This window comes from Eptesicus fuscus, chromosome 14 (assembly GCF_027574615.1).
Source record: "Eptesicus fuscus isolate TK198812 chromosome 14, DD_ASM_mEF_20220401, whole genome shotgun sequence".
Lineage (NCBI taxonomy): Eukaryota > Metazoa > Chordata > Mammalia > Chiroptera > Vespertilionidae > Eptesicus > Eptesicus fuscus.
In genome coordinates, this window is record NC_072486.1 from 25,094,692 (window position 1) to 25,115,053 (window position 20,362).

General features: G+C 43.6%; 1 protein-coding gene across 1 annotated transcript in view; it reads left to right on the forward strand.

Moving 5' to 3' along the window:
- The window catches only part of SLC25A13 (solute carrier family 25 member 13), a 157,122-nt gene that overhangs the window by 98,152 nt on the left and 38,608 nt on the right, over positions 1 to 20,362 (forward strand). The window contains exons 12-13 of the mRNA XM_008148832.3: positions 11,929 to 11,981; positions 13,579 to 13,659. Coding sequence (XP_008147054.1) covers positions 11,929 to 11,981; positions 13,579 to 13,659 — 134 coding nt within the window. The remainder of the gene's footprint in view (positions 1 to 11,928; positions 11,982 to 13,578; positions 13,660 to 20,362) is intronic.

Sequence of the window (20,362 nt, forward strand, 5' to 3'; positions counted from 1 at the left end):
AATGGGAGTGGGCCAGAGGCATCTGGGGCATGGCTAATGCAAACAGCCCATAATCTGAAAGCTAGTTATATTGCTTGCAATATGTTTTATTTCTTAAAATAATTATGTTTATAAACATCTTCAGTGAGTTTTTAAAAGGCTCGTAGTTTGTGTCCTTGAAATAACTCCACTCACCACCAGATCATAGGGAAAGGCATCCTGGAGACAGGACAGAGCCTACTGGGATTAATGAGTCTCCTTGAATATGCACAGGAAGTCCATCAGGCGGGAACCAAGGCTCAGCGGAGCTCTCTTTTCCTGCCTCTCTCTGAGTTCAAGTTGCTCCTTCCCTGCCTCTACCTCTGTACCCAGTGGAGTTGATTCACACGCTAGCCAGGTAGTCCTTCTGGACCCAGCTGCTCCTTTAATCATCTCAGGTTCATTAAGCAGTGAGAACAGCAGTAAAAAGTATGCCACCACTCACAGAAAGAATCCCACAGTCCCTGACGGCTTTTCCATTGGCCTTGCCTGCTTTCCAACCTCTCTCCCTTTGTGATGGCCATCTACAGAGAAAAGTAGCAAGAGTATTTGTGTCAGCTAGAGTACGGTTTCGCAAGGCAGTTCAGGCTGAGCCGCTCTGCCATTTGGTAACTGCAAAGCCGGCGGGGTCTTCCCTCCTCTCCCTAACCCCCGCGTGCTCTAGAAGAAGGAAATAGTATTTAGTGCCCTGCAGAGACAGGCCTTGAAACTGGCAGCCAGGTAAGCCTGTGCCTCTGTGCCTCTTCTGCCATCTGCTGACTCCCGTCTTCCTCTTAAGCACCCAACTATTAAAAAAAGAAAAAAAAAAAAAGAAAAGGAAAATGAAAAGACCTCTCATGAAATCTCTCACCTTAGCAACTAGGAGGCTTCAAACTCCAGAGGAGTTCCATTTTACAGGTTCTGTTGTGTAGTGGATAACCCCCTTCAAAGGCCCTTTGATCTTTCCTTTGCCCTCTTCCCTTCACCCCTGCCTCTTCTGACAGTCGGGAAGGTCTTTGACCCCAGGTGATTGATGATGACCCTTGCAGGGTCACTGCCTTCCATTTGAAATACTTTTCCCTCCTGGTGACCACAAACCTGGCAAATGAAATGTCTCCCGAGTAGTGCAAGGTTAATGTCAGAGCTCCTGCTTCACAGCGATTCAGGCAAAGGCGGCCAGCTTCCCTGGTCACCTGGGTTAGTTTCCGTAGGGGGCCTTGCACCTCCGGTTGGGCAGACGTTGGAGCCTTGGCGTTGCTTCACAAACTCCTTCTGTGAGCTTTCCTCGGTCTTGGGGGAGTGTCAAGGGTGTCTTTAGGGTGCTGAGAAACACTGGCGTCCTCCTGGGTGTCCTTCATGCCCTTGTGTTGACCTGGTTTGTTTTTAAATCTGTTTCCAGCTCCTTGACTACGCCTGGCAGGTCTTGATTCTTGGTTGCATCTGCATTTCTTTCTTTGACCTGTCCTCTTGACCCCGTGGACCGAGCAGCCTGAAGCATACCTGAGTGCTGAGCCACGTGGGGGCCATCCCACAAATGCCTTGCTGTTGGAGCTATTACGTGTGAGAGACAGGGGAGGGGGAGCGAGCAGTCTATTCGATAGAGATGGAGGCTCATTCTGAAACCCTGTCCGTGGTTTAGAAATAGCCATTTATCTAACCGGTTTGGGGTGCCAGGACCCTGAGGGGTTCTCTGTCAGAAGATGATAAGCAGAGTGTGAATATAAGGAGATTAGTTCTGGAAGTTACCTATGTTCATTTCTCCCTGATTTCTTACTTTTTTTTTCTAATAGATGATTTTAAAACAAAAGATTTACTATAAAACTTTGTTTAGCTCTGTTCTATTACTGGGATCTTGAAAGCGAAGAGATGATTGACAGTTCAGGTTTAAAACAATGATTTACAATCTTGCTTCATAAATTACTTATTGCTATTGATTGGTTGGGGACCAATTCCCTTTAGTGCCTTGCACATGATCCTTAATTAGTAATTGTATATAACTGCATATGTGGAAATGCTTATCATTTGGGCAAGAGTAAGATTTGATGAAAATGGGAAACCATCATTGCTAGCAAAAAAGAATAATAAAAACAAAAAAGACCTGAAGTATTTCTGAGAATCAGTATTCTAACCTTTGTGTATAAAGTCAGGCTATAAAACACCCTACATGTGATTCTTTGACTATAAATCTCTCATTAAGTGTAATTTTATTGTTTTAAAATGCTATTATTCCCGGGGAAAACTGTTAAGTTTCAGTTTTGAGAATCTAAAATTGCTGCTGTTAACGCTTCACCTAGCAGTATTTGAGAAGGTGTCAGAGTACATCTCTAATTAATAAACATGTTTCGAAATATTGAGCATATTTTTTCCTGTTCTGGAATTTTGCTTAACCTGTAATTTTCTGCATCAAGACATATATAATTGCTAATATTTTCTGAATAGTATAATTTGGGAATGTTGCATAAGTAAGGTCCCTTCCCTATTTTAACATTTTCTTTATTTATATTTGGGGGAAAAGTTGGCAGTTGGCTCTGGAAGAAGGGTCTGCTGCGTGTATTCTTATTATAAGGTTAATAAGGATCTCCCTCCCTCTTTTTTCTTCTAAAAAGAATACAGATTTATAAAGGGAAGCTGTGTTTGTATTTAGGAGTAAGTCCTCGTGAAACTACGAGAGTGTGGGTTATTTTTAAAGAACTTTTTCAGCACTCCACAAGTTGTTCTCTTTCCTTCTCTGGTGGTGGCCAGCATCTGTCTGCACACAGTCCTGAGAGCTCCCCCGTCATAATTAGGAAGCACGTTTGAATCACTGCCCCTTCGTCCAAAGGAGACAGATAACACAGCATGCGACTGTTAGCAGTTGTCCTCAGTGGACACCGAGTCCTGTGCCTCAGTGCCCCATGCGATTTTAGTATTGTGGTTGGTTAGGTCTTATTCTTCATATCTCTGTACTTCTTGGTCTCTGGAAGTCTCTTATTTGGGTGGGGCTAAGTTTTGGTTATTAGAAAAAGATCCCCTTAGAAGTCCTATGAGACTGACTCTGCAAACCTTCTCTACAACACAGACTACTCAAAGGGATTGTTTTTCCTAGTTTTTTCTATAATTTTTGAAAACCAGGCCCCCAGGCTAAGTCTCTCTGTATGAAGGGAAACAACACCTGAGATAATCCAGAGCTCTCTGAAGTCACTTGTGAAAGTCTTTCTCTGTTTCCGCCCCAGTCTTCCAAGTGATTAAACACACTCAGGTGTTTAAAATCCTTAATGAATTACCTGACAGCTCATTTGGTTTGAATGAATCGCATGATCAAGTGAGTCAGTTATTGGCCTGCTCTAGACTTGGCATATTAAAGAAAAACAATTGATTGGGTAATCATCCATAATGAAATGCTCTTCACGTTCCAGGAATAGCTAATTTCTGCCTTGAAGCTTTGCTACGCTCTCCTCCCTTCAGTGCTTTAGGTAACGGGATGAGTAGCCTGAGAAATTGGAAAATGTTTTGGGGCGGATCTTAGGGAGAAAGATGGATTCAAGAGAAACCAGGATCCATGAGAAATACTTTTGAAAGGAAGGTTTTGATTTTTGTTTCTGTTGGAGGGAGAAACCATAAAGAAAATCTGTCAGAAGGAAAAATTAGATCATTTTATGAGTTAAACTTAATTTGGATCACTACATTATCTTTGAGATAATTGGCAATATATATATATATATATATATACATATATATTATTATTATTATTATTAATAAGCCCATTGATCCAGGCGTGCAAGGTTTCCAATATGTCTATTTCAGGTTGTGTGTGTGGTGCAAATGCAGTCATCTTCCATCCTGGAATGTTCTCAAGGTGACATCTAGAGGATATTGTGGTGATATCTCGGGAAGTTATTGATATGTGTGCGTTTTAGAAGGAAGTTTTGTCAGACAGCTATTTTCTGCCAAGTCTCTTCTTGTGGTTAATGGTTCTATTGAAGGGAATATCCAAATTGTATGATCCACAGTGAGATCTCTTCTTGCATAATTCTTGTGGATAGAAATAATTTTAAAAACTCCAGCACCAACAGAAAAAGATAGGAACTCCTACAACTCTGTTTTGCATAACTTAGGAACCCATACATCTTGGAACCAATCATCGTGAATTTGTGAACTGTACTGGCTCGTGGATGCCCACGCATGCCCACCAAAGCTTCTAATGAGTGCAGAATGATTGGCTTGCGTTTCGTCTTCTTGGTCAGTTTCTGCACATTTTGAGGGTATCAAACTGTGACAAGATCAAAAGGCAGATATTTGGTCATAGGAGACCAAGCAGAAATGAACAAAAGACTTAGGCAGTCCCTGAGCTGGGTCATCATATCTCCAGAAATCTACCTACAGTGAGCCAGCTGAAGTGAGCACAGGGCATTAAGTAGGAGAATAAAGTAACGCTAACTCAAACTAGGGCGGGACAGAGCACTGTCTGAGGTTTGAGAAGCCTAGATGAGCTTAGAAAACTGGGAAAGGTGACAAAAAGATGAAACTAGACGTAGCCTGGAGATTAATGACTGAATTAGTTCCAGGCCTCAAGAATGACCATTTATGAGGTCATTCTAACTAGCTACTGTCAGTTGCTGAGACCAAAATAAGGGAAATAGATTAAACCTCAGCACCAAGGAAATAGCTTAGGTAGAAGAAAACGTAACCAGGACTTTGAAAGTAGCATAGACCAGAGTGAAAAACTGAAGGAGAGGGTCCGATCCTTTTCAATGATCTTTGCTTCTAGAAGGCCCCCAAACAGAAGAGGAGTGAAGAGAACTCAGTTTTTCCTAGACCATAATCATGCTCTGACACTCCCAAAGGCATCCTGAGCCAGAGGTAAGATAACAGGTGGTTCCTGCCGTGTTGAGTAAAACATTTAACCCAGATAAAGGAGCATTTAAATCCTAGTATCTGCAGTGCGCCTCCCCTCCCTCCTTTCCCCAGCCCCAGTGTAGTCACCTTGGGGTGGGACCCTGGATTGCAGCGAGCTCTGTGAAAGGGGGTAGTGTCCTTGGGAGGGTGGCAGTGCCTCATGCCTCGGGGCAATATGAGTCAGAAGCCGACAGACACATGGGAGGAGGCGGAGGGAGGAAGGAATGCGTGAGCAAGTGAAGAGAGAAGGCCATGGAAATCGGGGCAGGAATAAAGGCCGTGAGGCAGGGCGCACAGGGTGCTGAGAGCTCCCGAAGGAAGGTTAATCTATTGTTGACAGCCAGGCGGGCCTTCTGGGAGGACGGGGCAAGTGGAGTGGCCGCAGTGGTGAGGTCAGGAGGGTAAGAATGTAACATCGGAGGGGTTGCCTCCGGGGTGAAACTGGATAACACAAAAAAGTGCTGGATGTGGCTTTAGCTACAGGAATCAGGGTATCTCACACTTTAATTTTCCCCTGCCAAAGTCTACTTGTCTCTGCCCGGAATGCCTTCTTCCCCATTTTTGCTGCTTTGAGCTACCTTTCTCGGGGCTGGGCTGGCCACAACGCGGCCTTAGTTAGGGGGTTCCTTCCTTGCCCTAGCCGCTCCATACCTGTGCTCTGCTTGTCTTGTTCAGCGTGCCCTTTTGGGACACTTACTACACTGGTTCCAGCGGTCCGTGCGCCAGCCATCAGCCTGGCCCTGACCGGCTGCTTTCCCTGAGCCTCGTGCCCAGTGGGTTCCCTGACTCTCACCTGGGCAGCAGGTCAGCAGGTCAGCTTGGCTCTGCCATTCAGTGTCTTCAGTGTCTTAAAGAGCCTTATGTTGAGAACCTGGAGAGAGTGAAGGAGGCATGATGGGGAGGCCCACACAGAGCCACCATCCTTATGTGAAAGGACCTAGCTGTGCAGGGTGCCGGCCCCCTGGGAGTCAGGCCCGGAGAGCCGTCTGGGCTGGAAGAAATGCCTTCGTGGAGCAGAGAAGGGAGTTGGAGCAGTAAGTCCACGAGAGTGAACAGGGAAGAGCTGAGCGTTAGGGGGATAGAACCCTGGCGTGAGCGCAGTGGTGGACCTGGATTCACTGTGAGTGCCACTGCCTAGTCACCAGATAGTCAGTGATGTGGGACAAGCTGCTTCGCCTCTCGAGATTCTAGTTTCCATGAAGGAAGAGGAGAGTGATGATGATGGTGATGTTGATGAGCATAAAAATAAACAACAATTAAAAACCCCCACTCTGTGATACTTGCTATGTACTTGGCACTGTTCTGGGGGCTTCATTTTATCTCTACCCCATGAAGACGGTTCTGCGTTTATCCCCTTGTACAGATGGGGGAACTAAGGCACAGAGAGACTGGGTAACTTGCCCACAGTTGCACAGCTAATAAAGAACAGCGTCAGAAGCCAACCCCAGCAGCCTGGCTACAGACTCCCTGCTCTTCTGCCATTCAGTAGAAATTACGTTATAAAATCGTTGTTTAGCCTCAGAGGTGGAGAAATGCTTAGATTCTTAACGAAAACTTTTTTTTTTGTAGCTTAAGAACGTAGTTGAAGGTGTGCCATATGTGTGCTGCTTCCTTATCTTTGCCCAAAGTAAGCAGGGCCACTAGATGCTATGAGACCAGATGTGCCCTCGCTGCCCAGGGACAGCTCCTCTTAGGATGGGCCTGATGCCATGGCAACAGCATCATACAGAGGCCTCTCCACTTACGGTGGGGTTACATCCTGATAAACACATCGTAAACTGAAAATATCGTAAGTCAAAAATGCATTTAATGCACCTAACCTCCCAAACATCGCAGCCGGGCCCAGCGGTTTCTGCTGAACGTGTATCACTTTCACAGCACCGTCCAGTCGAAAGTCTGAAGTCAAGGGCCCTCTGTCCTCCTTACCTGATTCTGGACTGTGACCGTTATTCAGGGTACATCGCCTCTGGTAAGCAAGAAGAGAGTCAGGGATATACCTTGATCAGATAGGCAGAGAGAAGCATCCCATTTTTAAATACCTGATTTAGGTTGTGAACAGTGTCTGGCTCTTTATATACATTTACTCATATGCTTATCATAATAAACTAGGGAGTTGTAAATAGTATCCTTGGTTTACCATTGAGTACCCTTTAGTTCCAAGAACAACATCCCCAAGGTCACTCAGCACGAAGGAGGTGCAGGCCGAGGCTTGCAGCCCAGATCCGGCTTCCCGCAGAGCCCTCGGTCCAAGCCATTCATTTTGGTAAAAGTGATTAAAAAGAAATGGTTTTAATTAGGCCAGCTTTGTTAATAAGTTTTTTTTTTTTCATAGTATCTCCCAACTCTGAGACTCTAAACCTTTTTCTAAAAAGGTTTTAAGTGATAGCATAGTAGCCCTCTGACCCTGTACGCTGCTACTTTTGAGGGTGCTGTATGAAGCGAAGTTGGGGGTTCCTGATGTGGGCTTCGTCCCCACACCTCCAGCTCAGTTCTCATTGAGTTGCACCAAGGACTGGAATCAAGGGGATAGTGTGATTTATACCTCAGCCCCATGAAATTTGAAGACCAAATGCTGTATTAATATTGTACCCTGTAAATCTTTTCTCGCATTAGCAGCCTTCTGGTAAAGTTTGCCAAGGAAGCATTGCCATGTGTGCTGATGGAGCTGAACTAAAATGAGAAGATTAGAAAACTAACCACACTAATAAATTTCATTTGAGGCCGTTGGAAAACAGACTGCTGTTTTGACAAGTTAGAAACAACACACACATCCATTCTCTGTTTCTAATGGTTAAAATGAATTTCCAGAATCCAACAGAAACGTCTTATATTAGAAGCCTAATTTTTCTGCGGAGTCACCCAGATGTCAAACCTAGATGTGCTTTAGGCTTCAGTGTGATCGCGTTGAAGCGCCTGAACGAGACCGGCTGTTTTAGGATTACAGAGCCACATTCCCCTCCTCCCTCTGCAAGTCAAGGAACCAGGAGGGTTATTGAAACCCCCACCTCTGTGACTTTTCATTGTCCCACAGATCACGGCCCCTCCCAAAGGGCATTGACCCACCATGAATGGTGCCAAGGCCACATCTGTAGTGCCACTCAGATTGTCGTCCACAGCCACCTTTGTTTCCCTACCGAGGCATGGGACTCCCCATAAGAATGGTGCTTATCCAGTAAACCCCCCCCACGTACCAACATCTGGCCCAGGTCTTAGGACTGGATTTGTACTTTGGTTTTATTCTTACTGAGTGGACGTTATTCAATTAACATGGTGAAACTGGGGGCCTTCAGTTACTTTAACTTCCTAATTACTCTCCCGGCCCTTCACCTGCCTCTAGAACTTTTTACTGATATTCACTCTCGGCTTTAAAAAGAATTTGGTTCAAGCTCCTTCACATGGCCTAGGAGAGAAGCAGTGCAGTGGACCACGTAGGAGCCCCCCGGCAGCCAGACCACCTGGTTGAGCCCCGACCCCCACCCGACAGCTGAGTGACCTTAGGCAGGCTCCTTGAGGTCTGCCTCAGTTTCTTCATCTGTCGCTGGGGGCAAAAATAACATGCACTGATTTATTGGTGTTGACTTCCTGTTGAGTGGATTGAATGGGTTGATTCACATGAAGCACAGAGAGTAGTGCCTGGTGTGTGATTATCTCTGCTACTGTCGTTTATTGCCCGGTCTGTGACCTAACCATAGCCTCCGGTCATCGTGCCCCAGCCCTGAATGTGCCATGACCTTGAGATTTTTGCACGTACTCTTCCCTCTGCCTGGACCACCCTGCCCTCTGTTCTAGTCATATCTCTTTTCCACAGTGAGTCTCTGCTTATCCTTACAGATCCAGGTCAAGTGTCTCCTCTCTGATGCGTTTCTCCCTGCTGCAGGCAGGACAAGTGATTCTCTGCTGTGTTCCCATCGCCCTGGGCTGTCCCCGGGCTCTGAACTTACCACTCTGTCCCCTTTCTGGCACTCAGGGACACCTAGGTTTCCCTTGTCTTCCAAACTGAGAATTTTTCCAGGGGGTTGCTGGGTTCCCACCGTGTTCATCGCACGCTGCCAAGCACGCAGAAGGCATTTGGTAAATGTTTGCTGAACAAATAAATACACGGTTTTCCTTTTTGTTTTGTTTTGTGTGTGTGTGTGTTTTTGCTGTTCACAGTGCATTACTAAATTTATAGCGAGAAAGACAAGTCTCAATAGCTTAAAAGGCTGCCTGAAGTGATTGTATCTAACAAAGTGTAGTCATTTGGCTCTGTGGGCTGGTTTTTAATAGCATTTAAAAAGACTGTCACAGGGTAGTTACAGAGACAAGAGATCATCATTTAAATCACAGTGCTTTCAACCCATCCATGGTGTTGGTCTACAATTTAATGATGAGGAAAATACATCTAGCAAGTAAATATTTAACTAAACATTTGGGCACTTGACTTGAATGCGGAGAGCAACACGGCAGTGTTGTAAACGTTAAGATGTAGTTTAACCAACTTATCCCCGCATTTTACTGGTAGAAATTAATGTTCTTTCACGAAGCAATAATAAGGCTTTCTTATCATATTACAGATATCATATCATCTCGTATTAAGTGGTATAAGAAAAATGCTATAAGTGAGCGAAGTTTAGGAGCGAATGCTCACTTTGAATAAGAACCCTGGCTCTGCCCCGGTGGTTTCATAGTCACGTTTTCTGAGCTGCTTTGGTTCACTCCACCAGCCCACTTGCTTTTTGTACTCGTGGTTTCTCCTTCCTCGTGGCATTGGCACAGACACGGCTTCAACGGGCCGCTTTCCCCACTCCACACGGGATCTCCGCAGGGTGTGTCTCTGCTGACCGGCTGTCACCTCTGAGGACGCCGTCCCACTCTCAGGAGGAGGATCCTGACTGGCTGGCATCACTTTTGGAACCAGGGCATAGAGCCCAGGTCGCCAAAATCATTGGCCGCACGTCTTTTAAGAGTCTTCCCCAAGTTCAGTCAGCTTGGCCCTAGGGATGAAACAAGCTCAAAATAGGGCTGCCTAGAGAACACGTCACAAACCCCAGTGTCTGCAGGACGCAGGCAGGTTTCGTGATTGAACAGATGAGTCTGGGTGTGAGAGGCACAGGCCAGAGGCAAGTGTGGTCTACAAGCATCGATTCTTGAGAATGAGGGCTTAGGTTTGAATCCCAGTCTATTTGTCAGCTGGATAATTCAGACCAAATTACTTAATCTCAGTATGCCCCAGTTTCCTGTCTGTAGGGCAGTTATAAGAATTAAATGAGTTCGCAAAGTGCTTAAAATGGTACCCAGCACATCATAAACAATGTTAGCTCTTTCTTAAGAAAATTTTCACTCGTATCAGCATGCTCATCATCATTTTGTCCCACAATGAAGTGAACTTCCTTTTTAAAAATACATGCAGCTCTCTTGGTCTGTCTAGTTTTCCCCTGTTTGTAGAGCCACAAGCACAGAGAAATGGTTTCGACAGAGCGAGAAAAATGATGAAGACAGCTGGCACTCCTCTTCATCGCTATGTGGCTTTAGGGCAAGCTGGGCACCACGGTGAATGGATGCCGGGGTCCTGGATAAAAGGGCAGGGCCTTCCCCACTGGAACTGATTGCTGAGAAACAGGCCCAGGCCTCTCACATCTGTCTGCCTTTATAATAAGCTCATATTATGTTTGACACCTGACACATCTGCAGGCTGGTATAGCCCTGAATCTGGTGACTTTTGGCCCCAGGCTATAAGATGGTGTGGACAGGGCTGGTGGACAGGGCTGGTCTCTCTGAAGAGGCGCCAAGTGGCCCTTCTTGTATGAAATAGAAGATTGTGCTCACAGAGGATAGGACCATGAAGCCCCTCCCAGGAACAGCAGTGTGACCTGGGGAACTATATATTCTGATCTTCTGTGTGAGCTTCCTGTGTGTTTCCAAGAAAAGGCATCTGACTTTGATTTTATGTTCAAATGATTATATTTTTTAGTTCAAATATTACATCCACTGTTGTTGCAACTGCCTTTCCTAGAAGCAGCCCTTTCATGTCCCAAGCCACCCCTCCTGTTTGGCTCTGAGTCTTACTTAATTCCCTCTCATCCCAACATGTATGAAACAGCTCTTTGCTGGTTACCCCACCCCCCTTACTCCCACGGCCTTCCTCATCCTACTCTGATATTCTGGTAAAAACTGAACAAGAGCAGTCAAACCCAGTTTCTCTCTCACAGTCTCCTCTCCTGACACACACATGTGCACGCACACACACACACACAAACACACAACAGTGTGTCCTGTTTATTTTCTACAGAGCATGTGGCGTGGTCTTTTAAAAATATGAATTAGCACCCTCCCGTTCTCATCTGACTTAGACATTCTCAAGCTCAGGATCCTGGCCTTGGATGTGGCTGTAGCCCCTGGCCCCTCTGGGCCTCTCCCTGTGCCTGCCCCATGCTTTGTAGCTGTAGCACCCAGCCTGCTCCCTGCCTCTCCTGTGCTGCCTCATGCGACACGGCACACTGCTGTCTACCTGCTCTGCTCTCTTCGCCCCATTGGTTCCCCTTCCTGGAATGCAGTTTTCCCCAATGGTTACTCTGCCTCCTTCCATCTGAGACCTGTCAGAGCAAGAACGTTGTTTGCCTTGTGCTTGTCACTGAGTCATCATTGCCAAATGAATGAATGAATGAATGAATGAACGAACGAACGAACGAACGAACGAACTGTGGGCATATAGGGGTGGGGGTATGGGGAAGGTGTTAGAAAAAAATGTAATCTGTTCACCAAAGTTCACTTATTAAGAGGCAGGAGGGAAAGGAGCAAACTTGCCATGGAATGGGATTTCCTATATCGCTAATCCTGTTGATTTGCCTAACGTGCCAACGATGCCGCATGTGAGAGGGGATTGACTTGGGCCTGATGTGGCTGTGAGACCTTAGTCCTCAAAACATTCCATTTTGAGTATTCTCATTAAAGGTAATAGCAGAAAATTGCCCCAAAGATTGCCCCAGTTTTTCGGTGGTGATCCCTTCTTGGGAGCTGTTAATTTGTTTAGTTAATGCTAATTTATTTCATATGCTTCTACGTTTTGTTGTTTTTTAGGTCTGTTGCCACAGTTATTGGGAGTCGCCCCAGAGAAGGCCATAAAACTCACAGTAAGTCTTTTGAGTGGATGCTTCTTATTAAAGGAGTTTGCACACACTCAGGAATCGGGTAGACAATTCGTATGGGAAGCAGCAGGTTGGCGCTGCCTCAGAGCTGCTGACTGGTTTGAACATAGGTCGCTCACCACGCCCAGCCTTTCATTTTCCCCCACTTCACACTGAACATCCAAAATGTGGGGATATATTTGAGCAAGACTCTTGGTGGTTGCCGCCAGTGTCATCATCCGCACCATTGTAGTATTTCAGTTCCTACCATACGAGGTTCTTTGCATGTATTACCTGTTACTGTTTTCATCTCCAGGAAAGTATGACTCAGAGTTTACCGACAAGGAAAGGGAGACTCACAAGGTTTAAGTATTTACCTGTGTTCACACCAGTTATGAGTGGGAAAACTGGAATTCCAAAGCAGATGTTCTGCCCCCAGGGCATGTACTCATTCAGTTACACATGCTGTCTACAGGACTCATGGTTAGGCCATGTTCTGCAAGCATTTGCCAAAGCCACGTGTTGAGGGCTCTGAGCTCTAGTTGAGGCTGATCCTTCATCAGGTGGTTTCTCCAGTGTCCGCTCCCGTCGGGCAGACGGTAGGGATTCCCTGAGCGTCGTGGAACAGAGAGCTATGCATGCACATCACCCAGGACATGAAGCCCAGGAAGTGAAGCTCCGCTTTTGGATTGGGCTGTGAAGCTTTGCCACCTGAAAGTCTCCTTTTGCCATCTTATTATATGACCTTGGGACAGCTAATCTTTTCTGGCTCACAGCTTCCAAAAACATATGACTGATCCTTAAAACTGCTTGTAGCGCATACTATTTTGAGACTATTTTATACTTAATTAATTAATGCTATTGACGTTCTTTGAGAATACTTGAGAAAATTTTTAGATACTGAATTTTGACTTCAGTTGAAAGAAAAATCTCCTGAGCCAAGTTTGTCTCAATGATGAGTATTATTTTAGATTAAATCTTGTTAGAAGACTTGAAAGTGGTTTTTAATCAAACCCCTTAAAGTAGTTTTTAAGTTATAAGGCATATGTTTTCATTTTGTCTCTATTGTTAACATGTCTCTCTTTTTTAAAAAAAATGTTTTATTGATTCCAGAGAGGAAGGGAAAGGCAGGGAGAGATAGAAACATCAATGATGAGAGAGAATCATTGATTGGCTGCCTCTAACACTGGGGATTGAGCCTGCAACCTGGGCATTTGCTCTGACCAGGAATCGAACCATGACCTCCTGGCTCATAGGTTGATGTTCAACCACTGAGCCATGCCAGTCAGGCAATATATCTCTCTTTTTATGCTATTGTAATTGCAGGACATATTTGAATTTAAGGCTTGTAAGCCATTGGCATTTTATTTTTTTTCTCCTGAAACTATCAGGAATATATATATGCACATACATATATTTCCTTTTGAAAACTACCTATATGCTATTAAGAGCACTTTTCAAATTCTTTTTAAGATTCTTAGTTTATTAGTATATGATTACTCTAATAAAGTGACAGAAAACAGTAACATATTTAAAAATGTATGTTTATATGTGTTTAATGACTTCCTTTATATTTTTCACCTATAAATATTTTTTCTTCAAGGTGAATGATTTTGTGAGGGATAAATTCATGCACAAAGATGGTTCGGTCCCACTTGCAGCAGAAATTCTGGCTGGAGGCTGCGTAAGTACCTTTTGCAGATCCCTGCATTGAAAAGATTTGTTTTGCACACCTATCACCACCGTGCTAAACCAGTGTGGACTCCGGCTTCTGTTCAACCACAGATCCTGTGCAAGGCAGAGTCTACTAGGGCACCTCGGCTTTTCCTAGCAAGCGAACCGTCCTGAGGTGGAAGGGTAAATGTTCCTGATCTTTTGCCTGCCTGTTCAATTTCTCACTGCTTGCGGGCGGGTCTGCCATAGAAGTCATTTGGGGCAGAAGTGTTTGGCCTTTGAAAAACCTCTTTTGCTAACCTTTTTAGTACATTCTTTCCTCATGGCCCTCTCTACTGGATCAGGCACTAATATTTGTAGTTTGAAGTCGGCGGCCATAGCTCTCTGCTTTGCTTTAGCTCCCACGTGCCGGCAGCTCTTCAGGCTTCCAAATGCCTCCGGGAGGGGGGTCCTGGGAAGTAACTGGCTGAGTGCGCACTGCATTGTCAAAAACGCTTGGAATGAGTTATTTCTTTATGTGGATGAACACCCTGCATCTTGTTCTTAAGCTCAGCAAAACATGTCTTGTTTTATCTCACGTACAGGTTTGTTCATGTGAATGTAAATACTTTGGGTAAATTAAACTCTTATACAAAGAATGGTGCTATTCCAAGATAAGGTTGGTTAAATAAATGGGCTTTGATCACCAGGGCAGTGCAATAGTGTTATATTTTTTTCATTTAAACCTATGTTTCTTATAAGAAAGGTGAGGTCACATTTATTTTTTTAATTAGCTCGTTCTGTTCAGGCAACGGTATTCATAAAATAATCTTTGCTTGAAAATTGTTGAGTTTAGAAGCCAGGCAAATACCTGGGAATATTACACCTTTGTTTGGAAAGGGCCTATTGTCCTGTCTAACATTGAATGGGGCTTCCTTGAATGTAGCGGGAGCTGAGAAGTCCTGGCTCCTGGTCATTCATAAGAGATGGACGGAATCGGGCTGCGGCTGCCTCTCTGTTTGATCACTGACCTGTCGTAGGCGGCCAGGTAGGAGCTCCTAATCTGGTAACTTTAGGAGCATTTAGAAGGAAAAAGGGAGCCTTTAATGTCCTAAATAAAAAGGGTGCACACATAATAATAATCAAAAGGAATATTAGGAGCTGCAGAAACTGCTCTTCATTTAACACAGTTTCCATTTGAGTGACTAGTTTTTCTCATTTGAAACAGGCACATCCCTAGGTTGTACCCAGGTAGCAGGGCATTTCAGTAGGTCAGGTGGGTTTGTTTTATTTTATTTATTTTTTTTATTAAAGTCTGGTTTTAAACCTGCTGAAAAGACGTGATTATATATCTCTGTAAGAATTTAAAATGTGAAATTAATTATGTGATACTGCTCAAGATTTTGGCAATAACCTCGAGGTTTATTTTCTTTTGAATGAAAGCCTTTTGCCCGCACATGAGTCTGGGTGCCAAGGAGATTGGTTGTGGCACGTAGTGTCTCCCCTAGGTGGTCTTGTTTTCTCCTACGTGGTCGCCCATTTCGAGCACAAAGGCCCAGGTTGGCATCTGGAGTGGTGCCTCGTCATTGTGAAGAGCTGCAGCCCTTCTTCAAGCCTGATCTAAACACAGGCTTAAAATCGGAGCCACTGGGCTTTACAGCTACTTAAAATAGCTGCGAAATGAGGTCTGCCGTCCTTCATCGCAAAGGCTGGTAGACAGTGGTCCTCAGTGTTTCAAGTCTCCTGTTTTGTCTCTCCCTTCACCCGCCCCACTTCCCTCCCCCGGCATGGCTCTAAGAAGTAAGAGTTTATTTTGCAGGTAAGCAATCCTGTAGGTAGCAAACAATCCAGGCCCCTTCAGCTCCCTGAGCAGTGGGATGGATGAGTCCACTTTGACGGTGGTTTTTTAATAGCAGGAGCATCTCTCTTTGCAGACTTTGGCAGTTTTCCTGATCACCCGGGCCAGCTACACACCTTAGAAAGTCCCTGTGAGCCCACAGCCTAGCCTGTCCGTCCAATTGGGAATACAAAGGGTTTTGAAAAGTTGTGTCACAGGAGCGGTTCCCCTGCTTAGTTCACCCAAGCATTTCCAGGCGTTGACTTTTAAGCCCCTGGGCAGCTCACCTTGCTTCATTATTACCGAGAATTAGTACACATGGCTGACTTTTGCACTTGTAATCAAAGCCACTCACTTCTTTGAAGACGGCCTTTTCTGTTTTATAATCTGTTTTCTGTAAAAACAGAAAATATGCAGGGAGGTCTTGGTCTCAGAACCTTCACAGTGCTTAGCTAAAGTAAGAGTATACTATAAGGTTTGATTTTATTTTATTTTTTTTTTGAGGAACAACAAAAATGTTAGTAAATTTGGAGGAAAAGGCGATCAAATTAATCCTATTCATTCATTTATGTTTGCTATAATAATATCTTTGACTGAAGTGATTAAAAAATACTCTTCTCTTTCATTGACACATATAAGAGGGTGAATCTATTTTTAAACTCATTTTTTGCACACTTACAGTTTAGAACACTGAAAAAAAATTGACTTCAGTTTTCCGAGCATTTGTATAGATTCACACTTACCAGTAGTGTTATATTCCACACAGTTCGAATGAAGCTAAGATGCTGAGCCTGGGCTTTACAGACTCTAAATCTGAAAGGTTCTTGTGATGTGTGTGTTTCTTCCATAGGTTGGTTTAGGCCAGAAGTTGTAGGAGTTTGGACAGAGACCTGGACCCTCAGGTGTCTCTGCACGAAATGTACATACTTCTGTTTCTTTCTGTCATCTCTTCTGGGGTCAGGAGCTCAGCCTGTAGAGTGATGTGCTTGGCCATCATGGTCAGTGACCGCAGAGGTTCTCAGTAAATGGGGCAGAGGAGAGAGGGCCTGTCACTACCACCCATTTCCCAGTTAGGTTCCCAGTGACTCTGATAACTGATATAATTTCTGAGTACATTGTTGTTATTGCTGTGTTGCTGTTACTTTAAGAAAAAAATAACATATGTCATGCCATGTGGTCTGTAGTTTACAGTCCCTAATTCCACAAAATAAGTATGAATTGACTGTCTTCTATGCATCTAGTGGAATAGCCGGTTAAAATCCCAAGGGGACTGGAATTTTTAGCTTGTGGTCCTTTGATCTTAATGTCATCAAATAAAATGGGGCCAAGACTGGTTTCAAGGAGATATAAATATGCTGATCAGCTTAGTAAATGAAAACAAATGGAATAATATTCACCAGAAAAAAATGTCAAAACGTATGAACCTCTGTCTTATAAAGCTCATATTATTAAAAATTATTCACATACCAATAAAAATAGTATTCTGTAATAATTTTTGGAAAGATAAGTGAGCATGATTTTTGAACAACAGTCTATACTAATAAAAGCATAATATGCTAATTAGACCGGACAGCCGAACAATGTTCTGAACGACCTTCCCAACGAAGCCGAGGCTGCAAGGGCCGAGGCAAGCCACTGCAACTGCGAGGACCGAGCCCCTTGCACAAATTTTGTGCATCAGGCCTCTAGTCTGTATATATAAAAGGCTAAGCGAACGGCCAACCAGCTGACCGGCTGGTAGCTATGATGTACACTGACCACCAGGTGGCAGACGCTCAACGCAGGAGCTGCCGAATGACAGCAACTTTACAGAGTGCCCTCTCACTCTAGGACCCTTGGGGATGTTGGACTGCCGGTGTTGACCTGATCCCCGCAGGCCAGGCCGAGGGACCCCACCTGCCAAAGGGACCCCGTTCACTCTGCAGATGCCCTTTGAGCCCCGGTGCCACGCCAGGTGCAGCCAACTGGGGAGGGACTGCAGGAGGGTGGCTCCAGGGCATGTCCAGCCTGTCTCACCCAGTCCCACCCAGTCCTACCCCGCCGGCCACCTTCTAATTAATTTCCTTTCAATGTGCATGAATCCGTGCACTGGGCCTCTAGTCCTTTAATAATAGGCCCACTTTATTTTTCCATTGAGATACATACATACATGCACGTGTGTGTGTGTGTGTGTGTGTGTGTGTGTGTGTAAATATATCTAATGTTTATGGGAGTTTACAGCCATTTTAAGTGGAAAAAATAATTGATATGCTCATGTTATTGGTGATATTTATTCTCTCATTAGAGATTTTTAAGCACAAAGGACCCGTAAGCCTGGCTTTGTGTTTTTAAATGATATCCTAGTTTCTGCAAGGAGAATGGTTTGTAGGAGGGGCAAGAGTGGGAAGCAGGGAGGCAGGTCAGAAAGGACTTGTTGAGGTCCAGATAGGAGATGCATGATTAATGACGTTGTGCATCTTTAAATATACCTGTTGGCCATTTGAATGCCCTCTTTTAGGAAATGTTTATTCAAGTGCTTTGCCCATTTTTGTTTTTGAGGTGGATTATTTTAAATCTTTGTCTTTTTTAAAATTCCAATGTGCATTCAATATTATTTTGTATCAGTTTTAGTGGACAGCATAATGGTTAGACAATCTTATGCTTTACAAAGTGTTCCCTCGATATTTCAAGTACCTGCCTGGCACCAGGCATAGTTATTACAACATTATTGACTATATTCCCTATGCTGTACATTACATCCCCATGACTGTTTTATAATTATCAATTTGTACCTCTTTTAAAAAATATATTTTTAATGATTTCAAAGAGGAAAGAAGAGGGAGAGAGAGAGAGAGAGAGAGAAGAAACATCAGTGATGAGAGAGAATCATTGATTGGCTGCCTCCTACATACCCCTACTGGGATCCAGCCTGCAACCCCGGGCATGTGCCCTGACCGGGAATCGAACCATGACCTTCTGGTTCTTAGGTAGACACTCAACCACTGAGCCACGCGAGCTGGGCTAATTTCTACTTTTGTGATCTTTCTCTTCCCAGGCTTTTCTGTGGACATGTAGCCTCACAGCAGTTTTCTTAAGGCAGGGTTTTTATTTCTCTGTGCAGGTCTCTGTGCACATATCCTAGTTATAAATATTGAATGACATGAGGCTTACTCATTAAATTGAATTTCTGTGGGGTTGCTCTTATGTAGCATGTCAAGTAGCCAAGATTTATTATGTATTATGTTGATGCTAGGGAAATAAGGTCATTTTTTAAATGCTTACATCTTTATAATTCATTTGTAGTTTAATGAAAATCTAATTGGTAGTTGTATCAAATTTTATTATTGCTATTATTTGGAATAATCTCTGGGGTGTATTTTCTGCCTACTCCGAAGAATATAAGACCATATTGTAAGGGTTTCTTTTTGTTTTTAGGGTTGTTGGGGTTTTTTTTTTTTATTGTTGTTGTTGTTCATTAATGGTAATTTTTATTTTAGTAGATGACTTACAGCAAGATTAAGTGAATTAAATTAACCTTGCTTTCCTAAGCTTTACATTATTTACAATGCTTTTCATTCATTTCCATGTTTTTACAAACTTAAAACATACATATTTAGTTAAGATCATATCACATTTTCTGTATTTCAGAAAATGATTTTATAATTATGATTTTTAATTATGAAAAGAATAATCATATTAAAGCTGTGGTAGAAAACAAAGCAAAATAAACTGCCCATATTTCCTCAATTCTAATAGTGTAAATTTTCTTACTTTGTACTTAAGGTTTATTCCTGTTTTCCAACTCTATTGACTCTAAGGCTTAGAGTCTATTTCAGGTACTATATATGACCTGTTGTCTTGTTAGTTAGGGTCCTGCTGCCCTGGCCGGGTGACTCAGTTGGTTAGAGCATCATCCCTTATACCAAAAGGTTGCAGGTTTGATTCCCAATCAGGTTGTTTCACAAGAAAGGGTTTCCATGCTCACTCAGTGAAGGAACTAACCTTAAATATTTCCTATTTATTTTATTTGTTTCCCAGAATGGCAAATAAATGAACCACCAGATATATGTAGAATCTTAAGAATAGGATGCGGGTAAACAACGTAGGGTATTTGCTATAGCTTATTCATTATTGCCTATGTCTTTAGTAGAAAATATTTTATTGAGTGGGTAATGGGAAATTATGATGTCAGAGTCATGAAGGAGTCATATAAAAGAGTTGCTTTAAAGCAAAAGGAGACTTAACAATAATGACATACTACTGCACACCTATTAGAATGGCTAAGATCTGAAACACTGACAATAGAAGGCAAAGTATGAATGGGTGATTGTGATCTGTCAATCACTTGTAATACATGTACCACTCTGGTGGGGGATGTTGATAATGGGGAAGCTATGCATGTGTGGGGCAGGGGGCATATGGGAAACCTCCATACCTGAAACTGCTCTAAAAAAGAAAGTCTTTAAAAAATAGAGAAAGAGAGAGGCAATAACTACCAAAAAAAAAAAAAATTAACTATGGCCATATCTAAATTTGGAGGTTTTTGAGAAGCCAGTGAGGCATCCCCATCATAGTTTGCCCCAAAAGTCTTCTGGGACAGGAGTGGGACTAAGGCACTGGGCTGGAATAAGAATTATGTGGCCTGCCTGCTTCTATGGAACGTTCTTTCTCTAGACTTCTACTTGGACTCTAGGCAAAAATAAAGAGGTAGCTGATGACACTGAGGGTTCATAGGGGTGACCTACCTGCTCAAGGGCTGCCTTGTGTGGTTCAGAAATGTCATCTTATTAGAGGAAAGTTCAACTTGTGATGGACATTGAGCCAGTGAGGTATCTCCTTTCTGTTTTCCTCCCTTTCCCTCTTTGGAGAACATCTTGGAGTTGTTTGATTCAACATAGTTCCAATGTCAGGCCATCCT